A 23,148-nucleotide genomic window follows, 5' to 3' on the forward strand; every position below is an offset into this window, starting at 1 on the left:
CCTTGTGAGATACATCTGGGTTTACAGCGGAAAATGTCGTTAAGTAGAACAATCTACTTGGAATGTTTTTGAAACGGCAAACACAACAACATCTATCAAGACTTCCATCTGACTGACATTCCTTTCACATTAAAGATTTTAACGAGTGTGGTCTGGTTGTTATCATTACGTGCTGTGTACTGAAAGTCTATGGTAAACATTAATGCTTCTGAACATGCGTTCAGTTAATCGCGCCATTCGGTTAAAAGTACCTGTGCAGGCGCCGATGCTGCTGATTGATTGCTGTCCTCCTTTTTAGAAGTTAAAAATTATAGACGATTATGCCTGAACCTGAATCTACTCATTTAGCCCACGTATTTCAAACGGTGCAGTTCAGATTAGAAATGCTAGTCCATATTTTTTCAACATTTTTTTACCAATAGTGTATATGGAAAAGAAACAGAAAAAACTCAGAAATATTGTACTGTTTTAATGTTATTTCATTACTGAGTCTATATTATAGCCTCACTATTCTGAAATGTAACTGAAACCTGGCAATCAAGATAGATAATAAAATATACTTTTTTTTCAAGTTTAAATCCCATGATGGTATCAAGGACTATACAAATGCTCTGAATACTGCATTTTAAGCTCAATAATTTTCCTACAAGTGTACATATATATAAATAATTTCTAATTATAATTAAGGTTAAGCACTTTTTGTGCTTATCACATTATGACACTTAAAAGTTAAATTGTAACAATGAATGCCCAGACTTCATCTGTTTATTCAAATATTGACCACGAAGTGAATTTTCAGAGCTCAAGCAATTTTATCTTTAAACTGGCTCAGTTAGAATAAATTTGAATGAGGTATTACAAACAAATTATAGAAGTATTGCAGTTGTCAAATTTGTTATAAGTAGCTTCTTAGTTGGTGTTCCAATAAATATATATCCTCAGGGTTTTATTAAAAAACACTTGAACCCAGTTAAAATATTTTTTTCACATATCAGTTCATGAAATATTAAATCAATATAATTCCACAAACTATGCAGAATATCTTTTTCCCTAAAATCCAATTAAATATTGGCTATCAAACAAAACAAAATCACTTATGTTAAAATAAGAGGAAATATGAGACATGTCTTTACACAATAATAAGGTGAAATTCATCATTTGAACAACTACGTATCTTAGGATGGAACCACTTTTTTGCATTAATACAAAAATAAATGTATGCAGAAACATCTTAAGATCCATAAAATCGATCTATATGTATTTGAACGAAAGATTAAAGTATTTTATATTGTATTTATAATTTCACTAATAGATACCATTTTAAAGGTTTTATCACAAAGTGCTGTTGATGCTTGATGAAATTATTTGATACTGATTTGTAATAAGTACATAGCACAAAAACGTTCATAAAATATTACTGCAAATTTGGCAAAAAAAGCAAGGCAAATTAAAACAGTTAAACAACAACTATCTTGAACCTCTTCTGTTCTTCTCCATTTTTCATCTTATAGTACACGAAGATCCTACTATTGTAAGAATTACAAACAGTTTGATGAATAGGTTTAACATTGTCATTACTTGTGTTAGTGAAGATGTACTAGTCGTCTTAATAATAAACTGTATTAAAAGTATCCAAATTAAATTCATAGCTTAAAACTCCTATAAAACAAATAGTGTAGCACTCGTTTTTCTTATATGTTGTTCCCCGCTAGTACAACGTTAAGTCTATGGATTTTCAACGATCCCCCTCGGTGGACTCAGCATATAGCTCGATGTAATTTTTCTATAAGAAAACACACAGACACTCTTATTTGATTTTTATCATTTATATATATTTATTTATTTTGCCTTCTTCTAATACCTTGCAGCTTTGAGAGAAGACATGGAGAATGTTTTCTAGCTCGCTTGTTTGCCTGCTGTAACATCGTGTTTCTGAGGGTAGTAAGGACATCTTCAATCTATCTCTGTCTGAATTACAAAAATAAAAATAAGGAAAAATACTTATACCAAACCAGTTCCAAAGAAAATTGTACTGAAACCGTCATGTAGAGTAAGAGACGGATCAAAATAATTCGTGTGCAATTTGACAAAATTAAAAGATCGGTTACCAACCTTTTTTCCTGAAAGTATAATTACTGGTTAAGGAGAAATAGGTTTATTATGGCTGTTTCACTTTGGTATTGTTTCTAGTCACTTACAATTATTATTATTTTAAGCATGTAATTATCTTGCAAAACTGATTACAGTTTAAAGGCTTAGAAAAAGTTGTTTGAACTTGTCAAATTAAAGAAACCTAGAACACGAATGATTTGCCAAATATATTACAGTTATTTTGGGGGTTTGTTTTATTAATACACATTTTGTAGCAACCTCAGACAAATACTAACTAAAAGCTGTTGTTAATTTAATCCAAAGTTAAATAATGCACTCTGTCCACCGCATGAAAGTGAAGCCTGGATTTCAGTGTTGTAAGTTAGTAAATTTACCGCTGACTCTCCGAGGGCATTGACTAAACCGAGGGGGACATAAAAAATCATACAAGTATTGATTTGCTTGAAATAGTTTTCATTTGCACATCATATTTCCACTCATGTACATAGTATATGTTTTAGGGGTCCAGAGTATCACTGTCACACTTTCAGTTTTAATTTTCATAGTAAATGGGAATTACTTTGCCAAGTCACTTCACTATTTAAACATATTTTATCAGCACGAGATTTTGACCTTTTCAGCTATAGTCTTATACTTTGGAAACGTTAATCGTTCTTCAAAAGGACGAACTTCTATCTCTTCTGCTCTCTTAAAACTACTTATTTTATCATCGCTCGTGTTTAGTCTGATGGCCACAGTTACGCACTATTGTTTGACGTCGCAATTTCTGTTGTAACAGAGTTCTGCGGGTGAAAATGGAGTTAATTTCACATCACGTGTTATTACTAACTTTCCATAGACGTCCCACTTATGTGAATGTCAGTTTTCAAAGTTACATCTAATCAACCTAAAGGCATAAAAGCCCATAGGAAATGCATATTTAAAAGAGAGATGTGGTATGCTGTCAAACAGTATCGCTGTAATTCTTGTTTCTCCTGTCATTTTTCTCATGAAAAGAAACGTTGATTTCGAGGTTTGGTTAGAAGCTCATGAGCCTCCGTTAATTTAAAATGTTGTTTATAATCTTGTTAACAGATTAGAAGATATGCTTCGATTTGTTGCGATGGCTTTTTAGGGGAGTTCACTTAATGATTATAGCCTTAATTTTGCGATTAAAGGCGTTTACTCAAATAAGTTCAATGTAGATTTCAGAGCTTATTGCTGTTCGAAATGTTCTGTTGCGATTTTTCTTTTCCATTTCTGTGGAGAACGTTTAAGGCTTTTTCTTCGAATAATTATGTCTTATACCTACTTGTCAATCTCACTGTATAACTGTCCTCTTCAGAAATGCTTTTGTATTCTTCCAGCCACATGATGATACTACAATGTCGAATGACCGGGAATTTTGTCATAATTCAATTATATAGGTGCAAATTACACTCCTTCTGTATGTCATCGTGGTTTGCATCTATGGCGAAACGTCACTGCAGTAGTTCATGTCCGTAAAGAGAAATTGAAGTGATCTTACTTTTACTTTTCGATTAACAGCATTGTTATCATTTAGAAATATATCACTGAAGGTTTTCTGGGCAATATTGTTTAAATTTGTAGCTAAGATGTTTATTAGATCGACTTATGAAACAAATCTCATGCTAACAAATAAAGAAAAAAAGTTCCCCGGTGCGTCTGCGGTAAATTTTGCTGACTTAAAAAGTAAAAATCTGGAGTTTAATTCCCGCGGTATACACAACAGATAGTCTAGTGTGGGTCTGCCTTAAATCAAACAAAAATAAAAAGAAGTTATTTTAAATTCAGCACAAAAAAAAAACAAAGATGATGTACAAATTATAAAAGTATTGAGAAATATGTTTTATTAATACTTTTTTATCCTGCAGTATATGCGTACAAGTGTTTCTACGTGTGTAAAAATGTGGTACATTCTACACAACACTATGATTTGATTTTCCATTTTCATCCTTATAATTATCCAATAAAATTACACCAAATTGAATATATTAATGTCAAGAAGTAATTTAGACATCCGTGAGTAGAAAAATATTTGAGAAACTAATATAAAGGTCACTTTAAATATGGACTGGACGTGGTCAAGTGATCAGCATGCTTGAGTATGCATGCTAGGGTTCGTAGTTTGTTGTCACGACAAACGCGCTTCGAATGATGTAGTCTTAGGTGCAATATGTATAAATGACAGTCAAATAGCACTATATTATTGGTCAGAAAAGAGTAGTCTACTAGTTAGCGGTAGATGATGTCAACTAGCTACTTTCCCTCTTTTCTGTCAGTCCAAACTTATTGATGCTATGCACGTGTAGTCCTTTGTGTGGCTTTGCAACAAACTTCCGAAGTAAACGCTTTAAACCTCAAGATATTTTGCTGTTATCTTTATCTTAGGAATACCTGGACCTAAGCCTTTTACAAAACGACAACGACAGCACTACCTTCTGGACAGACGACGAGCACATGGCACCTTTGGCGTCATCTAGTGTAGGAAAGCTAGGTACTTGATATAATTTACTTTGTTTACAAGTGAATTTTATCAAACAAATGCAGAATTCAACTACAATATTTTGTCTTAATTCAAATTATACGGCCAACTCTAACGTTTCCTAGCATTTATTCTCACACTGCAAAACCAAAAATCACTTTACCATTGATGGTAATTTTCATTAATATTAAACTTTTTCCCTAAGTTTAGAATTAACTAGGTAGAACAAAAAAATAGCAACTCAAATATAAAGTAAAGCTTAAGAATCAACGCAATATTTAATAATTAAGAAATATCATCTCACTTGTAATATGTATTCATTCATATTAATATATATTTTTTTTATTAAAGGCAGAAGGACAGTGCAATACAGTAACGTGTGCCAATCAAATGCAGCTGGTGGACAGTTTACTACGTCAGCTAGCCAAGAATCCGAAGCCATACAACTCATTTCGAAACCTTCTGATAACGTCGTATCCGAAGCAACAGTGTAACTCTTCTATTCGACTATTAGGGAATGGTATGGAAAGTGAAGAAGCGTTTGAAATTTATGCCCAACTAAAATTTACAAAAAACAACAACACAAAAACGCATTCGTCATCAATGGACATTAAGTTTTGAATATGGTTTAATGTTATTGTGAAACTCATGTTTCTAGCTTTCATTAAGTCGAGTTTATTATGATAAGAAGCTGTTTTTAAAGTTTAAAAAGAGTGAACAAAGTTGTAGAAGCTGATCATTTTTAAAAGATGGCTATGTTTGTCAAGATGTTATTATATTTACAAAAATAAGTTATTTCCACATTTTATTAAACTGACCTTTTAAACACATTTTCTTCACGACATAGCCAGATGATCAGGGCACTCTACTCTTAATCTGAGGGTCGCGGGTTCGAATCCCTGTCATACAAAACATGGTCTCTCTTTTAACCGCGAAGGCATTATAACGTGACGGTTAATCCCACTATTCATGGGCAAAAGAGCAGCCCAAGGTGATGACTAGCTGCTTTCCCTCTAGTCTTACACAACTAAATTAGGGACGGCTAGCGCAGATAGCCCTCGTTTGGCTTTGCACGATATTCAAACCTTTCTTCTTGTACATGTGTGTATTTATATACATACATATTTTTATGTTTTAACTTTAATAAAAATCATAGTCATTTATTAATAACTTAAAATATGTGTAAATATCTTTAACATAAAGATTAATTTAGCACCACTAAGATTTTATCTTAGCGTTTAACGATTTGTTTACATTATTATTAACAAAATGCACTACCAACATAAAGTACTATTATAGGTAAAAGTATATTTGTCTTTGATAATAAATTGTCATGTGTGTTATACATATATATATAACAAGAGCCAAAGATGTTCATAATAATGTAAGGATTTAAGATTTTGCAACAATAGAAAAATAAACCAATAAAAATGACACTATAAAATAAAAATCACTTTGATTTTTAGTACAAAATTATGTTTATTGATTGGGACAGCTATATGCAAATAACGAAAAACACAATAAAGAATAATTTTTTGTTGTCTACGACTTCATTTCACGACAAAACGCAAGAGTTTTATATAGGCCTAATACAGCTGGGTGTCCAAACACGCTAGATAAATAGAAGTAAAATACAGTCTAGTTTCACGGTGAACTACAGTAATTCAATTGAATACTAACGGAACTTTCACAGTAACACAGCAATTCAGAGTAAACCCAATAAGGTCTGGTTTCACAGTGAAACACGTTATTTGATGTAAGTCTGATACGACCTAGTTTCTCGTGAAATACGTTTGTTCAACGTGAACATTAAACGACTCGGCTTGTACTACAGATTAGCGCAGGCCAAAGTCAAGTACATCTTACTGTTTTACTTAACAAATTACATATTAAATTTCATAATACTGGAACATCTTACACCGTTTTAAGCCGAATTTCGATCTCATAATAAGCACAGCCTAGGCAGCTCATTGTGTGGGTTTGCACTTAATAAAAAACAAACGAACTGACACTTCTTATGGTTTCACAGAGGAAAATTTGCTTTATATTGTGTGGAATAAAACAACATTGTATTTTATGCTATACTTTAGTAATATCAATTACTTATATCAACATCCATCTTAATTGCAAAAAACCAAAAAAAAATAACTTCCATCTTCTCAAAGTCGAGTTGTAACATAATGCTTCCAATATTTGTAATTAGCTTTTACATTCACTAATCTTGTTTACCTATCAGTGAAGGATATAAGGATATAAGTTATTTTATTTTATTAACTATCTTTAAGTGTTCTTTTTAAAATTACTGTCAACATGGTAAGGAGAAAGCATGGGTGCTACACTACAGGTTAAATATCTGTAGACTTCTGGACAGACCAAGGCCTATTATGTATATAGTAATCGTTACATGAAAAGTAATATCAAGTTAAGTTGACAATTGTTATTTCATGTTAAAGATTTAAATATTAATAATTTAAAGAGCTTTCAACAATTTACTGTTCTTCTATATCTGATGTTGTACAAATAGTTAGAAGTTGAAGTTGTATATAGTAATGCAATACATAAAATAAAATTAATGTTCAAAAGCATTTTGTACGTTTTATTGAAAATCTATTTTTCACGACAACACATGAAAAAGTATTATGTCTGCGCTATGTTTGTTGGTTGGAAATGACTGACAAATAAATTCAGTTTGTTTTTAACGTTCAAAGTTTGTATCAATCATTTAATAGAAAATATTTTTCACTTTGGCAAATTATTGGATGAGAAATTATATTTGCGATAGCAATTCTACGTAAATAAACATTGAAATAAAAACATGTTAAACGAAATAAAAAGTAAATTTGTATTATTATAAATATTTTAGATCGATTATATTAGAAAAACCAAAAAGCTCGTGGTAAAAAACTGTTAATAAAATTTTTGAATTGGTAATAGATTTTTATGAATCCCAATCAAGAAAAACCTACCCCTTTAGGCGTCGCGCCAACTTTGAAATATAATGTTATAAAAGGCACTGATTGGTAGAAATTAGTTACTTGACTCTAATATTTAGAATCATTTTCCGAGCTGAAATTCATGAAGCATAAAAAAATATTCGGCTGTATATAGCAGTAAAGGTTTTAGAGGCTTCATCGTTCACATATTCTCCACAATCAATATCATACACCTTGCTTTCTTCTAATCTAATTCTATTTTGACCACTCAGGGTACTTGTCCTTCTCATTACTCTACTTTCTCCACTTCAACGTCATTTCTTCGCTTCCAGTTAAAATGATTTGTTTTATTCGAGTATGAATCCAAAGGTAAGCAGCATCTACAAACATCATAGCCGAAGCAGTCTCCTTTCTTTCTATGTATGTGTTTCTAGCAAGGCATTTCACAGATTTCATTTATGAGTATATTTTTTCTATCAGGAAAATAAGTTCTTGAGATTACAATATTGGATTATGGTTATGCAGTCTGGCGCCTCCAATCCGTTTTTCAGCTCTAACATTTTCTTTCTAAGTTTATGTCGGTTTTTTGCGATCGAGTTTCTTAAGTATATTTACGTGTGGAAGAGCGTGTTAATATTTTCACAACAGTTCAGATGTGAAATGTAGAAAAAATTCAATATTATTTAAAAACAGTAATGGCTATAAATGAGTGTTTCCGTGAATTTGGCTGGGAGTGATTGATGTTCATGAGTAGAGGACAACGTAGTATGGATATAGTAATAAATTATAATGGGGCTTTATAATACACTACACAAAACAGTCGAAGTACAACAAGCGTGACTAGTAGCACTAGTTAAGGGAACAAGAGTTGTTTTTTTTTATAAGAGTTTCACAGTAACGGAGTCTTACATATTTCTTAGCATAATAAAGTCTTGTATCAGTATTTAATAAGAGACTGCTTTCTGTATCATAATTACTAAAATTTAGAATAAGGCAACAATAAAACGGAGATATGACGAGGAAAGCAAGATAGATACGTACAAGTATCATAAGAAAACTGACTCGTATTCGTTAAAATGTAACATATTTGACTGTGGACGATTTTTCCATGAAAAAAAACTGTAAATTGTATAGCTACATCGTGATGATTTTATGAACTTCCAATAACTGTTTGTCAAAATGTAATTTTTCACAATAAATAAAAATACCACATTAAGTACATTGAAGCTTTACTCAAAAAAAGATCAATCAATCAAATAAAAAGTAAGATAAATAAATAAATAAAACTAGTAGCTTTATCAGATTTTTTATTAAAGATATTTAAAAAAACCGTTGAGAAATAATGTCTTTGTAGTTCAAAGAGCTTAATAAAAAGGATACTAATTTGCGTTAATGAGAGTTGAATAGCTCAGTTTCAGTTGCAAATTAAAGATTATTAACATTCTATTAATATCTGGAAGTTAAATTATCAGATCATCTTTATTTTTCATCTTAGTGTCTTAAAGTGTAATTAACTTAAGCATAGGTAACAAAAATTATAACCGTTTTGTATAGAAAAGTTTATTAGACAGATGTCTTTTGAAACGCTAAGTACGAGAAGATCTAAAACCTGTAATTCGCACTAAAATGCAGGTTTCAATGCCCGTGGTGGACAGAGCAAAAATAGTCTGTTGCGCAGCTTTGTGCTTAATTCAAAACAAACCAAACGGAACTAAAATCTATAAGTAGTTCATTTTATAAAATAACTACAGTTACTTCGTTTTGTAAAAACTTCTTTTATATATTACGTACTCATTGAATAATAATATTCACTAACCGATTGAGCGTTAAAACAAGTTTACACAAATACGACATTGTTGATACTATATATCTCCACCAACGACAATATCTTTTAATTCTGTAGAAACTTAACTGAATTTTACTGTTAGACTCTTGATCAAATGTATAAAGAAACAGTAAGTTCGTTTGACTACACGTGTAGTAAGTGGTATTTTACCTTTATTTTTTATTAACTATTTGACCTCAAAATTTGAAATGATTAGTGTGAGGCCGGCCTGTCTGCATATCTACTACAGTCCATCTTTTTGTTTTAGTATTGGGAGTATTTTCGAGGAGTGTTGCTGTTATTATTAAAATTAAGGTTAGTTTTAGCCGTGGACTTCCCGAAATTTTTAAAGACATTTTTCTGAGCTGTTTAAACTCTAAATTGCTTGTATGGCCATGGCTTTATTAGTTGTAGGGTCTTTAATGATTTATAAATTGCATATAAATATCTTATCTATAGCCACTAGTTTCTGTCAGAGTTTCCTATGTATTTTACATCAAAAGATGGCAGTTTCAAACTGTTTCTTTCCACTTTTTCTGATTTAATATGTGAACCAATAGATAAGTAAGTAGTAACTCAATAATACGAACTTTAGTTTATCGAAAGGTCAGCAAACTGCACATATTACAAGTTTCACTTTAACAATTATCTGTCATATGACTTTATTGGTAAAATAATGTGTTAATTTTCTCTTTTACAGTTATGTCGAAGTAATTTATCTAACCTTTAGTTGATATAATAATAACATTTCCACACCCTTTCCATATTGTAATTCAATTTATATTTGCAGATAAATATTTTTTTTTCATTTTTATCTTGAAGGCGCATGTGCCTGAGAAAGCATAGGTAATAACACTGAGAAACTTTTGTAACCGGTGTTTAATGACTAAGAGGATATGAGGCGTCAAGTAACTTTGAAATATAAATTAAATTGCTTGTAAGTTGAGCGTAATTGTACGCGCAGTTTATACATTACGTAATTAGTGGGTTTCGTATCAGTTACCGAGAAAAATTATAAATCAACTTGTCAGTTTATAAACGTCAGCCTTATACGTAAATTGACAAGTTTACTTTGTTTACAAAGATTAGCTATTTGACAACTCTCATAACGTGTATTTTCATAATTATGTATCCAAATACATATATAATAAATTCATTGTTATCATTAATAGTTATTAGCATATTTTGTAACATATTAAAACTAATAATTGAATATCAAATGTTGGTGCTTTGTACGTAATTGGTAAAAAGTAAGCGAGTATCTAGTAGCTGTTGTATGTATATTACTGACCTGTAAATTTTAAAATAACTATTAATGGCTGGTTATTTTGTTTTGCCTGATAAATCTTCAATGTACTACTTTAACGATTATTAGTACATAAAAGTTACTTATATGAAAAGAATTGAGAACTTAAGGAATGTCAAAATATATTCGTACATGTACGCGTTTATCTGTTTTGTTGTTAAGTACAAAGCTGCACAATGGGCTATCTGTGTTACACCTACTGCAGAGACTAAACTCCGTATTTTAACGTTACAAGCCCTCATTCTTGTCGAGCAGCAGGTGCACACGAGTCTGTAAATTAGTTAACACAAGTAGAACATACTATAATCTAGTGAGCATATTCTTCATATTTATTTTAAAACTGAAGGCGTGTGCCTGTTATTTTTTAAAATAAAAACTGATATTTTAAAATACTTTCTTTATATTTTGTGATCGGTGTTATTTTCGTGGAGACTGTAAGTATGACTACACCGAGTTTTGACGAAAACTAAAGAGATATTTGAAAACATTTGCAGTCACAAATAATTGATGGGATTTCGCTTATTTTTAGAGAATAAAATGATTTGGTTTGTATGTTTATTATCAGCACAAAGATACACAATGAGATATCTGTGCCTTGCTCATCGTGAGTATCGAAACACGATTATGAGGGTTATAAGCCCTCACACCTACCACTAAAGAAATAGAGAAAGTGCGTGAATTTACAAATTTAACCTACTATAACGTCTTTAAGACAACTTGATTCCAGTATACCTATCTGTGTATGTATTTTATTTTAGCAAAGCCACATCGGGCTACCTGCTATGTCCACTGAGGGGAATCGAAGTATTGATTTTAGTATTGTAAATCCGTAGCTTACTACTGTCCCAGCGGGGGATATTATGTAACAAAATAAGCTGCTGCGTGTGGTATTTAAATTTTGGAGATAAAAAATAACACGAGTAGGAATAAAATTGTTATACTGTAAACAAAAAGTAAATTTAAAAAATATAAATGCAAGTTAAATTAAATTCAAAATTATAAGTTACCAAGCCTCAATAATGTTATTAAAATTCGGTATTTGCAATCTCCTTCTATCCTTTACCACGTTTTACTACTATCTTTTGCGCCTATCTCCTGATGTTTCAGTGATATGTTTAATGGACTTGCAATGCTAAAGCAACGGTTTGATTCCTGGCGGTGGACAGAGTGGAAATAGTCCTTTTTGTAACTTTGCTTTGGGAAAAACCTTTTTTTTTTTTTGTCATTTGAAAAGTGTGAAAATGTAGATTTTATAACTTTTCGAAACCAAGTGGGCATCCTCTACATGTATATTAGTTGGCATACAATAATATATTGTTAAATCTGTTGTGGTTTTCATCTAAAAGCCTATTATTAAATTTTAAGTTAGAGTCGGCCACTACTAAATACACCTATTATACATTAAAAGCCAGTAATTGTTTAAGAGATCGTAAAGTGATTTATAGACGGCTGCACGATTATTTTGATCTAAAGAAAGAGTGCGTAGTTCTATTAATACGAGACAGTTAATTGTAGACTTTGTTGTGTAACGTGTGTGTAATATCGCCCACGAGTTCGAGTTTTGGATCTCAGCCATTATTAATCATTATCATAGTATAAGTGACGTTAAGTGATAATATATCAACTTCGAGACAGTTATATATAACCTTTCTAGAACAAGTAAAAACTTGTTTTGAAAGGTATATTTGTGTAGCAATAGATTCATTTGACGAGAGCCAAACTTTAACGATGAATAACAGGACGACGACAACAACAATGGGCACTTGGCACGTGTATATTCAGTAACGTATATGCGTGTAATTTCCTTCTGCTGAGTCAGCAAAAAACAACAAATATATGCTGATACCCTACTAAACCATGACGATTTACCAGTAATCCTCAACAAAACAGTTGAGACATTGCACGACGATCACCTTTGAAATGTCACTGAATATCCAAATTTATGTTCACACCTTCACCAAAAATGTTGTAAAACTCATTCTTTTTTAATATCACGATTATATACAAATTTTCTGTTTATTATGTATTTGACGTTTCCCTGAAATTTTTATTTTATTCTTTCATACCCATATTTTATTTTTTACTTTTTGTAATTCAGTGGAAATTACCAAATTCAATAATAATTCAAAAAATACTATTTATTTTATTATTCTTAAGCTCATTTAATATTTATGTTTTTATAATGTACATATACAGAGATAAATTGATCTGGAAAAAATAAAAGAACATTTATTTTCATTAAATATTTGTTATAAATAACGTTGACCTCAAACTTAAAATGTACTTAGAATAATCTCATTTTTTTGTAACTAAATTATAGTATTTATAATGTCATTAAATCCATTTTGTACCATCATAAGATTCCCGGGTGTTAAGTTGAGACATAAAAACATCATATACCTATTTTGCTTTGATATTCAACAATAACTTGAATGTTTTCCATAAACGGAATGGTAATATATATCGTCCTGCTAAAGTACCATATTTAAATGCACGACAAAAACGAGAAAAAAAGTATTTTAATAAAATTAAATATGTATAATAAATACTGAGACTCGCCAAATAGATAGATTGTTAGTGTAAAGTGTTGGTTTAAGATGCTTAAAAGTCACTATGTAAGTAAGTTTGATGTAGAAGTGATCATTGACTGCTGGAATTACAGAAAACAATATCAGAAGTACTTCAAGTTACGTGCATGGGATCATTCACATGTGTCACGAACTGAACTGTGTTACGTTTTATAAATGTTTAAGTCAATTAAGAGTGTTGTCAGAGTGTGAACAGACTTTCAGTGTCAGAACCGTAAAATATAACGTAAGAAATCATTAATGTAACAAAGTTAAGATGATTTAACTATATTAAATGTAGTCTCGTGCGACTGGGCATCTTCGTGCATTTGTTTATGTGATTGCATAATTATCCTTCTAGGAAGATCTGAAAACAAGGAGAAGCAAGAAATACATCATTATATCATTATATATGCAAAAAACGGCTCGTTTGGGTTGAGAAAATATTTTACATAGAAGAGCGAACAACGTTTCGACCTTCTTCGATCATCGTCAGGTTCACAAAGAAAGAGGTAACTGACTGGATTGTTTGTTTGTTTTGGAATTTCGCACAAAGCTACTCGAGGGCTATCTGTGCTAGCCGTCCCTAATTTAGCAGTGTAAGACTAGAGGGAAGGCAGCTAGTCATCACCACCCACCGCCAACTCTTGGGCTACTCTTTTACCAACGAATAGTGGGATTGACCGTAACATTATACACCCCCCACGGCTGGGAGGGCGAGCATGTTTAGCGCGACGCGGGCACGAACCCGCGACCCTCGGATTACGAGTCTCACGCCTTACGAGCTAGGCCATGCCAGGCCAACTGACTGGAAGCTGACCACATGTTTGAAAGGGGTTGTGTAACTGGTGTCGGAATGTAGAGGGCGGTGTTAGATGTTTGAATATATAATTTTATTTATTTTATTATATTAATATAGGTATAAAGGCGTTCATTTATATTGGTTTATTTTGGGTTTAAGTTGTTGTATAAGTATGGCTTCTTTAATTTTGCGTTTGTTTATGTTTGTTTCTTTATTTAGTATTTGAGTGTTTTCTATGGTTATGTTGTGTTTATTTGACTTGCAGTGTTCGAAAACGTGTGAAGGTGACTTTTTATGTTCTTTGAATCTGGTTTCCATTTTTCTACTTGTTTCTCCAATATAGAAGTCGTGGCAGTTATCACATTGTATTTTATAAATAATGTTGGTGTGGTGTTTGTCAGTGTAGTTTTTACATAGTATAGACCTTAGTTTTGTGCCTGGTTTTTGAATAAATTTGGTATTAACTGGGATGTCATATTTTGTTACTAGTTTTTTGCCAAATGTTGGTTATTTGTCTGCTGATGTCAGGAATATATGGTATACAGCAGTATATGGTTTCGTGATTTTTTGATTCGTGAGATATATTTACTTTTGTAAAAAGTAAACGCAAAATTAAAGAAGCCTTAATATTAATAACAGACAAATTATTTCCATTACAGGTTTCATAGGGAAATAATATATATTTAAGTTATTTACTAATATGAAGAGAATATAAAGTTGTTTTTCTACTAACTTAACTACTCAGTGTTAAAATGAGCGAACTGACCATCTCTAAAGCAAAACCTACGGCAATATTTATGGTCTGTCTCAGACGATTTGAGCAGTTTAATATGCTTGAGTTACAGTTATTAACAAGCGTAGAAGCGGCAATGAATCCCACAATAAGAATAACTATTCACATAGTTATATATTCAAATGTAATGTATATAAAAGTGTAAATTCTGTATATGTCTTTACTATTTTTTGCAATATATTGTACTTTACTCTTTTTCGACTAAGAAAACTGTTATTTTTTATTTTGAAACTGTACATTAAATATTCTTATATAATATGCTATAAAACAGAGTGATTTATTTAATTAAGTCTGATCATTTGTATATTTCCAACCTTGTGATTACCGACTTCTTTTTGTATGTGAACTATGTGATCTGTATTTTAAATATATTACTTTATATATACAAGTGTCGTTACCAATAAAATGGTCTCTGTCTTGTCATCTATGTATCATCCAAATAGTCACACACACACACACACACACACACATATATATATATATATATAATTCTTGGCAAAGGAAAAGGTTATAGTAGGTACAAGAAATCATTTCAGAGTATCTGTAATGTTATAGATAAATGTTTGAATGAGAACCATTAGATAAATTTTATTTAATAACCGTTTCCACACATTTATTGATGGAATAACAGCGCAACTATTTCTACGACAACTTTATTGATGCAACTATTATTGCTTCGAAAATCATGCAAGTATACACAACGTATCCTGAGCCAAAAATATAAAACAAACTTTGAAAAGTCTAAATGTGTCTCCAATGATTTATTATCTTACATTGTTCGAAGCTGACGCGTGACCTAGTTCAAAAAGATGAATTTACGACAAAGCGCAAAAAACGAATTTAACCTAAAGAACAAATAAATATATCGACTTCAACTGAACATGTTCGTCAGATACGAGGTACTCGCTATCTTCATGTATAACGTTCTCGAGACTGGCTCATGAAATGTAAAAGCGACCATAAAAACTGTACATACATTACTGAAAAACAATTTGAGGGGTTTATAACAAAACGTTTTGAAACTTTAAAATTTCCTAAGCTAGTTTCACGAATTTCTAAGATGTGAAAATATCAAATGAACAATATTTTTATTTAAAAAAATCTTCTTTTTACTGCTAAAGATTTGAATTATAAATTCATGTCATGGTGGAAAAAAAAGACATTTCATGAAGCCATTCAGTCAGTTGAACTAAAAGCGGGACATTATTGATCATATTGGATTTTGAATATCCTGTCTGAAGTTTTAACAAGTTACACTAAGCACGAGTGTCAATAGGGATATTGTAATATTTGATAGAGCTAGACTTAAGTTATATTTTCGAACAATTATAGTATAAAACTATTTAAATACAGTTGAAGTACCTATATATAGCTTTTTCACGAGAGTATTTTGATGAAGGTACATCGTACGTATCTATTCTGAAGTGAATAGTTGGATTATGTATCTCTCGTAACGCGCTTTAGGTTGAAAGCACAGAACATGCTCAGCGGTTCGAGCCTTAGACCTGATTTACAGTCCGGCGCGCCAATCATTTAGGCTACATTCACCCCTTCATTTTGCTTTAACTAAAACTTTTATAATTCGGTTGTACCTACATATACATATATATATACATATTAAATGATATTATGTCGTGTCAATAAATTAAATGATATTATGTCATGTCAATATATTAAATGATACTAGTCATGTCAATTCTTTTTTTGTTTGTTTTCGAAGTTTAAACCTTAATTTCTTTCAAGGCCTCAGAGTCTCCCGTAGAACAATATGTTTCTAAAGTTGCACACTATAAAACGTAACCTAACAGAACAGGGAAGGTACTAGGATGTACTAAAAACCGGACGTTCAACAGGATCCAAATCAAACTGGTAAACTAAAAGAATGACCAGACACAACGCCTGCGCTGTCTCCTAAATCCAGTTTAGCAAACATTTCCCGCAAAAAGGGAGGAAGGAAGGCGAGGTTTAAGGAACGGGCGAGGACCACAATGAAATATTGAACAATTCAAACAATTTCCAATACTGTTTCTAGTAGACATGTCTCACGTACACATTCTTTCAACACGTAAGATAAGTATTATGTAGATTATTTTCTAAACTTCTAAATTAATGTCAGTAAAAAATAAAAAAGAGCTTTAACCTTCGGTGTTGGATTTTTTAAAGACTTCCTGAATAAGAAAAAAATCTGGACTGAACATTACATGTAAATATGAGGAGATGGAATACTTGTTAACTGTTTAACATGTCAGAAAAATAAGTGATTTCTACTTAAGAATTTCTGTTTTGTAGAATTAGAAAATAAGATAAATTCAGGGCTTTGAGTACCATTGATCGATAACTGTAGTAACGTCTACTAGAAGAATCTTGCTACCCCCTCAGTGGCATCACGGTATGATTGCGACCTTACAACGCTATAAACTGGATTTCGATACTCATGGTGGGCAGAGCACAGATAGTTCAATGTGTAGCTTTGTGCTTAACTTCGAGCAAACAAACGAACTAATTATCAATAATTAGTCTCAATTACGAGTAACAGGCAAATCACAGAAAGTCTCTATAACCGTTGTACCTTAGATTATCATCACTATTACACATGTTTTCGGCCCTTATCTCAAGACCATCTGATAAGGTTAGGCCTACTTAGCCAGTTATTAAGTTGCAGAGTAAAACTGTCACTTCTAAAGCTTCACATACGATGCCTATCATGTTTGACCAATGTTGTTATTATTACATTTAATGTTATGTGTTAAGTGTACCAAGTACTATAAATAACTAATATACATATTCATTTAATTAAATTTAACGCTATAAGTTACATACCAATTTGCGTCTTATTATTTATGTGAAAAGTTCTGGCTAGATGTCCACAGAACAATAGCACAGCCTGTGTGTATATATGACTCTACATGATGATGGAGAAGTTATTTTTTTTTAATTTACTAGCCTATTTGAATTAAGTTTACTTTAATCTTAAAGTGACTAATGGACAGAGAGGTAACCAGTTCTTAAAAATGGAAAGATAATTTATGAAAAGTTAACATATAATGTGAGGAACAATAATTATAAAAGATATAATTTATATGACAAGATAAATATTTAGACTTGTATTTATGTAAAATTTGGATAAAGAAAAGTATTTATATTCTACAACAACTATATTACTTACGTAATCTACACTGAGTCAACTACTGACCTGTTATAAAGTTTGTTGTTTTTCAGCAATATTATAAGTGTGAAAAATTGAAAGTTCAAGCTTTTGTTTGAACAAATACGTTTACAACAAAGAAATGTTTTTATATTCTGAATTATTACGTTAGTTATGTGTTATTTTCGCTCAATAACAAAGTCGTGAAAACAATTGACTCAGCATAACTTAAGTTACTGTTGTTTCTTTGTTTTTGAATTTCGCGCATAGCTACACGAGGGTTATCTGCACTAGCGGTACCTCATTTAGCAGTGTAAGACTAGAGGGACGGCAGCTAGCCAACACTTGAGCTACTGTTTTGCCAACGAATAATGGGATTAAGAGTGGTATTATAATGCTCCCCTGGCTGAAAAGGCAAGCATGTTTGGTACGATGGGGATTCGAACTCACGACCCTAAGATTACAGGTCGAACGCCTTAACCCACCTGTCCATGCCGGGCCTACTGTTGCTACTCAACTTAACTTTGAGAAGTTGACGTTTATGTCTATGTTAGATTACGCAAAACTAGGGTAAAACGATTATACGAGGGCTGTTCAAAAAATACGCGGACTGATGTCATAAAACAAAATGTACTTTATTTAGAAATTACAGGTCTGGGACCCCTTCAAAGTACTCTCCTCCTCAACGCACACACTTATCCCAACGGTGTTTCCACTTGATGAAACAGTCCTGGTAAGCTTCTTTTGTAATGTCCTCCAGCTCCTTCGTCGCATTTGCCTTAATCTCGGGAATTGTCTCAAATATTCTTCCTTTCAAGGGTCTTTTGAATTTGGGGAACAAGAAAAAATTGCAAGGAGCAAGGTCAGGTGAGTAGGGGGAGTGGGAAAGAACAGTGATCGAGTGTTTGGCCAAAAATTCACGAGTTCTGAGGCACAAATTTCGCAGCAACGCGGTGCATCTTCAATTTTTCAGTCAAAATCTCGTAACAAGATCCAACTGATATCCCACACTCTTCAGCAAGCTCCCTGACTTTGTCGACGTGTGGGTCGTCAGTTGACTTGGAAGGACGTCCAGGACGCTCATCATCTTCAATGGACTGTCAACCATCCTTAAAACGTTCATGCCACTTGAAACATGCGGTACGATTCATAGCAACATCACCGTAAGCCGTGTTAAGCATAGCAAAAGTTTCGGTCGCAGATTTTCTAAGTTTAACACAAAATTTCACAGCAAGTCGTTGCTCCTTCAGGTCATTCATTGTGAAATCCGCCAAACGAAAAAATCGCACTTCACTTAAAACCGCGTAGCTAATACACAAATGAAGATATCTGCAATCGGAAAATGGCGTCGTAATCAGCAGATCTGTGCAAACCTAGCGACACCAAGCGGATTCCCCTGGAATCAACTGGAGCTGCGCAATTCAAACAGTCCGCGTATTTTTTTAACAGACCTCGTACACAATTCCTAGCTATTATGTTAATTTGTGAAACTTTGTTCACAGATTTCTTATCGAAGATCGTATGAAAAAGTGATGAATTTATCAATATTATACAGTTCATTGTACTCCTCGTAAAATGTATAAAAATGTCATGGATTATATTAACTTTGCTCATTAATAACCTGGTATACGTTGATAACTCCAAAATTTGATAACTTGAAAATATTCAAATTTGCGTCTAACACATCGAACTATATTTAAATATATTATTGGTTACAACGGAATTGCCCATACGTAAGCCATTTATTGTATGTAATTTTGGTTGTCGAACATTAAGTTAGTTTTGATGGTAGTAAATTCTAAAAAAATTGCTAACTGGATATATGTATTTTTCATATAGCAAAGATACATCCGGCTATCGGTTGAATCCACCTAGGAGATGTGTATTAATTGGTTGGGGTTATGGATATAAATTTCTCAAGCCATCTTACATGCTTTGGCAGATGGGACTTCAATGAAAATGGAGATTACATCAAAGCTGGCTATTAAGGCTTCATGGTTTAGTTGATACAGAATAAACTTAAAGTTGAGAGTTTGTTTCTTTTAAAAAGGTTCTGTTTTTTTTTTTTTAAGTTAAGCACAAAGTTACACTATGGGCTATATGTGCTCTGCCTGCCACGAGTATCGAAACCCAATTTCTAACATTCTAAGTCCACATACATATTGCTGTGCCATTTTGGGAAGATTTAATTTTTTATGTTACATGTCCTAGCCAACATTTTCGTGACACAGATTGAATATCAAGCAATAAATTCAGACTTAAACCTGCTTCTGTAGTGGGACAGACACATTGTCGATTCATTTGTTGGATTCACATTTACAAAATATACATGTATTTTTTTTCAAACATATTAATTCTATATACTCCAACATTAAGTTCATCTTCAACTTCAGGATCACAAGAATCAATACATAATTCAAAACAAAAATCCACAAAATCACTATCTACACTGAACTATACGTACCCAGGGACTCAGCACATAAAACAAAACAAAAATTTAATATATTAAGACACCAAATAATCACAGCCACTTAACTATTCTCACCCGATAAAGTTGATTATGGAATAAACTAGTATACAACCTGTACTGTTGCATACCGTATGTTCCCGCTATTAGCGATTAAATAACAAGCATTTGAAAAAACAAAAACACTTAAAACAAAACAAAACAAAACAAAACAAAACATTCCAGTAAACACTCAGTTAATTCAAAAACAGGGTACAAAACTAAAATCCATACTAAGTGAAAACTACAAGACAAAATTAACATCAACATTAATAATCAAATACAATGTAACAACTGCCAAGACTTCTATATCGGAGGAACAACCCGAAAATAGAAACCAGATTTAATAAACAATAAAAAAACGACACCTTCCAACGTTTTTGAAGATTGCAAATCAAATAAATACAAGATAGCCATAGAAACAAAGACAAACGAAGACAAAATCAAAGAAGCCCTATTTATATAAGAAATATAACCAAAATTTAACCAACATAAAGGAACACTTTTATACAGATATTACTTAATCATCTAAAATCTAACTACTAAGTTTCCTACAATCTCGTACCCGTTCCTACTCTTGCCCCAAAACACATGCCCAGCAACAATTTCAAACTTTGTTAACCTGCAATACATTTTTACTTCAAGCAGGTATCTTGTCGCCATGAATTATTACACACCAAAGTTCAACACTGGAGGCTATAACATTATTGATTTGATTTTCTTACCGTTAACGCCTACAAACTGAAAACAAGATAAATATATGTATCATAACAATCTAATTAACTGTTCCTACATATGGAATAATTAAACTCGATATTTCTGTACGGGTTTGACTTTAAAAAAAAACATTATTTGATCAAAGTGATCAGAACACTGATTATGAATAAAAATCGCAAAAGAAAATAATAGAAATAATTTTGAGCTTACCGTTCAATTGATTAGAGCACGTTCAAAAGTTATTCTAAGGCTGACTCGTTGTATAGCTTTAATATTTTTGATATGGGTTTCTCACGATTCAGGTAAATTCTTTCCTGGCTAATATTTCTTATCTAAAATATAATACGTTTAAATAAACCACATTTACCTAATCGACAAAATACATTTTGATTTCCCTGTATCATGTATCTTACACATTAATATTTGTTACATCTAGTTACTAAATAATAAAATAGTTTTATAAAATATGTCACACAGTATTACTGCTTGATGATATGAGGACAAAAAGTATTTCATTTAAAACTTAGAGTAGAGAATAGTAATTACAACGCCCGTATGTTCATTGATTTATAGCTATATAATTTATTAATTTGTACCTTTAAACAGTTGTGTTTACGTATATTTAATTGTAATATAACTGTACCCTACAAACAAAATTACTTTGTTCACTGATTTAAGGCTATATTAGTTATTAACTTGTACCTTTAAACAATTGTGTTCACGTGTATTTAATTGTAATATAACTGTACCTTACAAACAAAATTACAACGCCCGTACGTTCACTGATTTATGACTATGTCAGTTATTAACTTGTACCTTTAAACACTTGTGTTCACGTGTATTTAACTGTAATATAACTGTGCCTTACAAACAAAATTTGAGTCTTTAAGTAAAATCTATCTGATAAGTTAGATGTGATTTTTTTTTGTTTCTCTGGCTTCATGAACACATTTTAAATATTTGTTTCATTGTTGTATTGATAATATTTAATAAAATGGTAAACTTCATGGTGTATTTATAGTTTTAAATCCGCATTAGGTTGATATAAGTCACATTTTAACTGTAAAATAAAATATTTCTACCAAAGGTGAAGATATCGGAACTAAACGCCACTACATAGTTTTTAACATAAAGAAGTTAATGTTTTGATCCCAGTGTAACATAAAACCACTATACCAACTGAATTTGTCAGGAATTTCTTTAACACATGAAAAACAGTATTTAACCATTTTACAATATCATGTTGAATTAAATACTCCAATTTAGAATCCTTTATTTAACAAAGTGAAATCATTTAACTTGACATTAGAATGAAATTGTGGTAATTCAGTTTAAATTCATTTGTTTGTATGAAAAAATGCCGATTTTCTGAACAAGTGATAACTCACCGCTTCCACAATAGTCTCAAATGTAACAATCATTCGAACTCTACTACACAGTAAATAAATTCGATTGGTACGTGCCAACTGTGACTTCCTGAACGATTTGAGGTAAAAACTCCTGGTCATTCAATTAAAATACTCAATAACGATAAAGTTGTTGTTGTTGTTTTAATTCTAATACGATGTAAATAAGCCTTAAATTTAGGATTTCATTCACCAAAAGGTATTGTGTTAAAAATACCCTTGAAACACTATCAGCGTCTTTCTTTGTTTTTCAGACGTTCTTACAATGAACTCATAGGGAAGAAAGCTACTCAACCTACTGCGAACTCTTTCACTCCAGTTGTTTCTCTATTACCTTATAAAACGCCCACGTTCGTTTAACAAGTGCGAAGCACGATTTTTTTATTTTATTTTGTTTGTTTGTTTTGAATTTCGCGCAAAGCTACTCGAGGGCTATCTGTGCTAGCCGTCCCTAATTTAGCAGTGTAACACTAGAGGGAAGGCAGTTAGTCATCACCACCTACCGCCAACTCTTGGGCTACTCTTTTACCAACGAACACTGGGATTGACCG

The 23,148-nt window shown here is 31.9% G+C and overlaps 1 protein-coding gene across 2 annotated transcripts in view; it reads left to right on the plus strand.

Moving 5' to 3' along the window:
- The window catches only part of LOC143252775 (proto-oncogene tyrosine-protein kinase receptor Ret-like), a 97,105-nt gene extending 89,923 nt beyond the window's left edge, over positions 1 to 7,182 (plus strand). For both annotated transcript variants that reach the window (XM_076505451.1, XM_076505450.1), the window contains 2 exons: positions 4,504 to 4,609; positions 4,949 to 7,182. In XM_076505451.1, coding sequence (XP_076361566.1) covers positions 4,504 to 4,609; positions 4,949 to 5,091 — 249 coding nt within the window. In that variant the 3' untranslated portion in view covers positions 5,092 to 7,182. The remainder of the gene's footprint in view (positions 1 to 4,503; positions 4,610 to 4,948) is intronic.
- Positions 7,183 to 23,148: the final 15,966 nt, after the last annotated feature.

The sequence above is a fragment of the Tachypleus tridentatus genome, chromosome 6, assembly GCF_004210375.1.
Source record: "Tachypleus tridentatus isolate NWPU-2018 chromosome 6, ASM421037v1, whole genome shotgun sequence".
In the NCBI taxonomy this organism is placed as follows: Eukaryota; Metazoa; Arthropoda; class Merostomata; order Xiphosura; family Limulidae; genus Tachypleus; species Tachypleus tridentatus.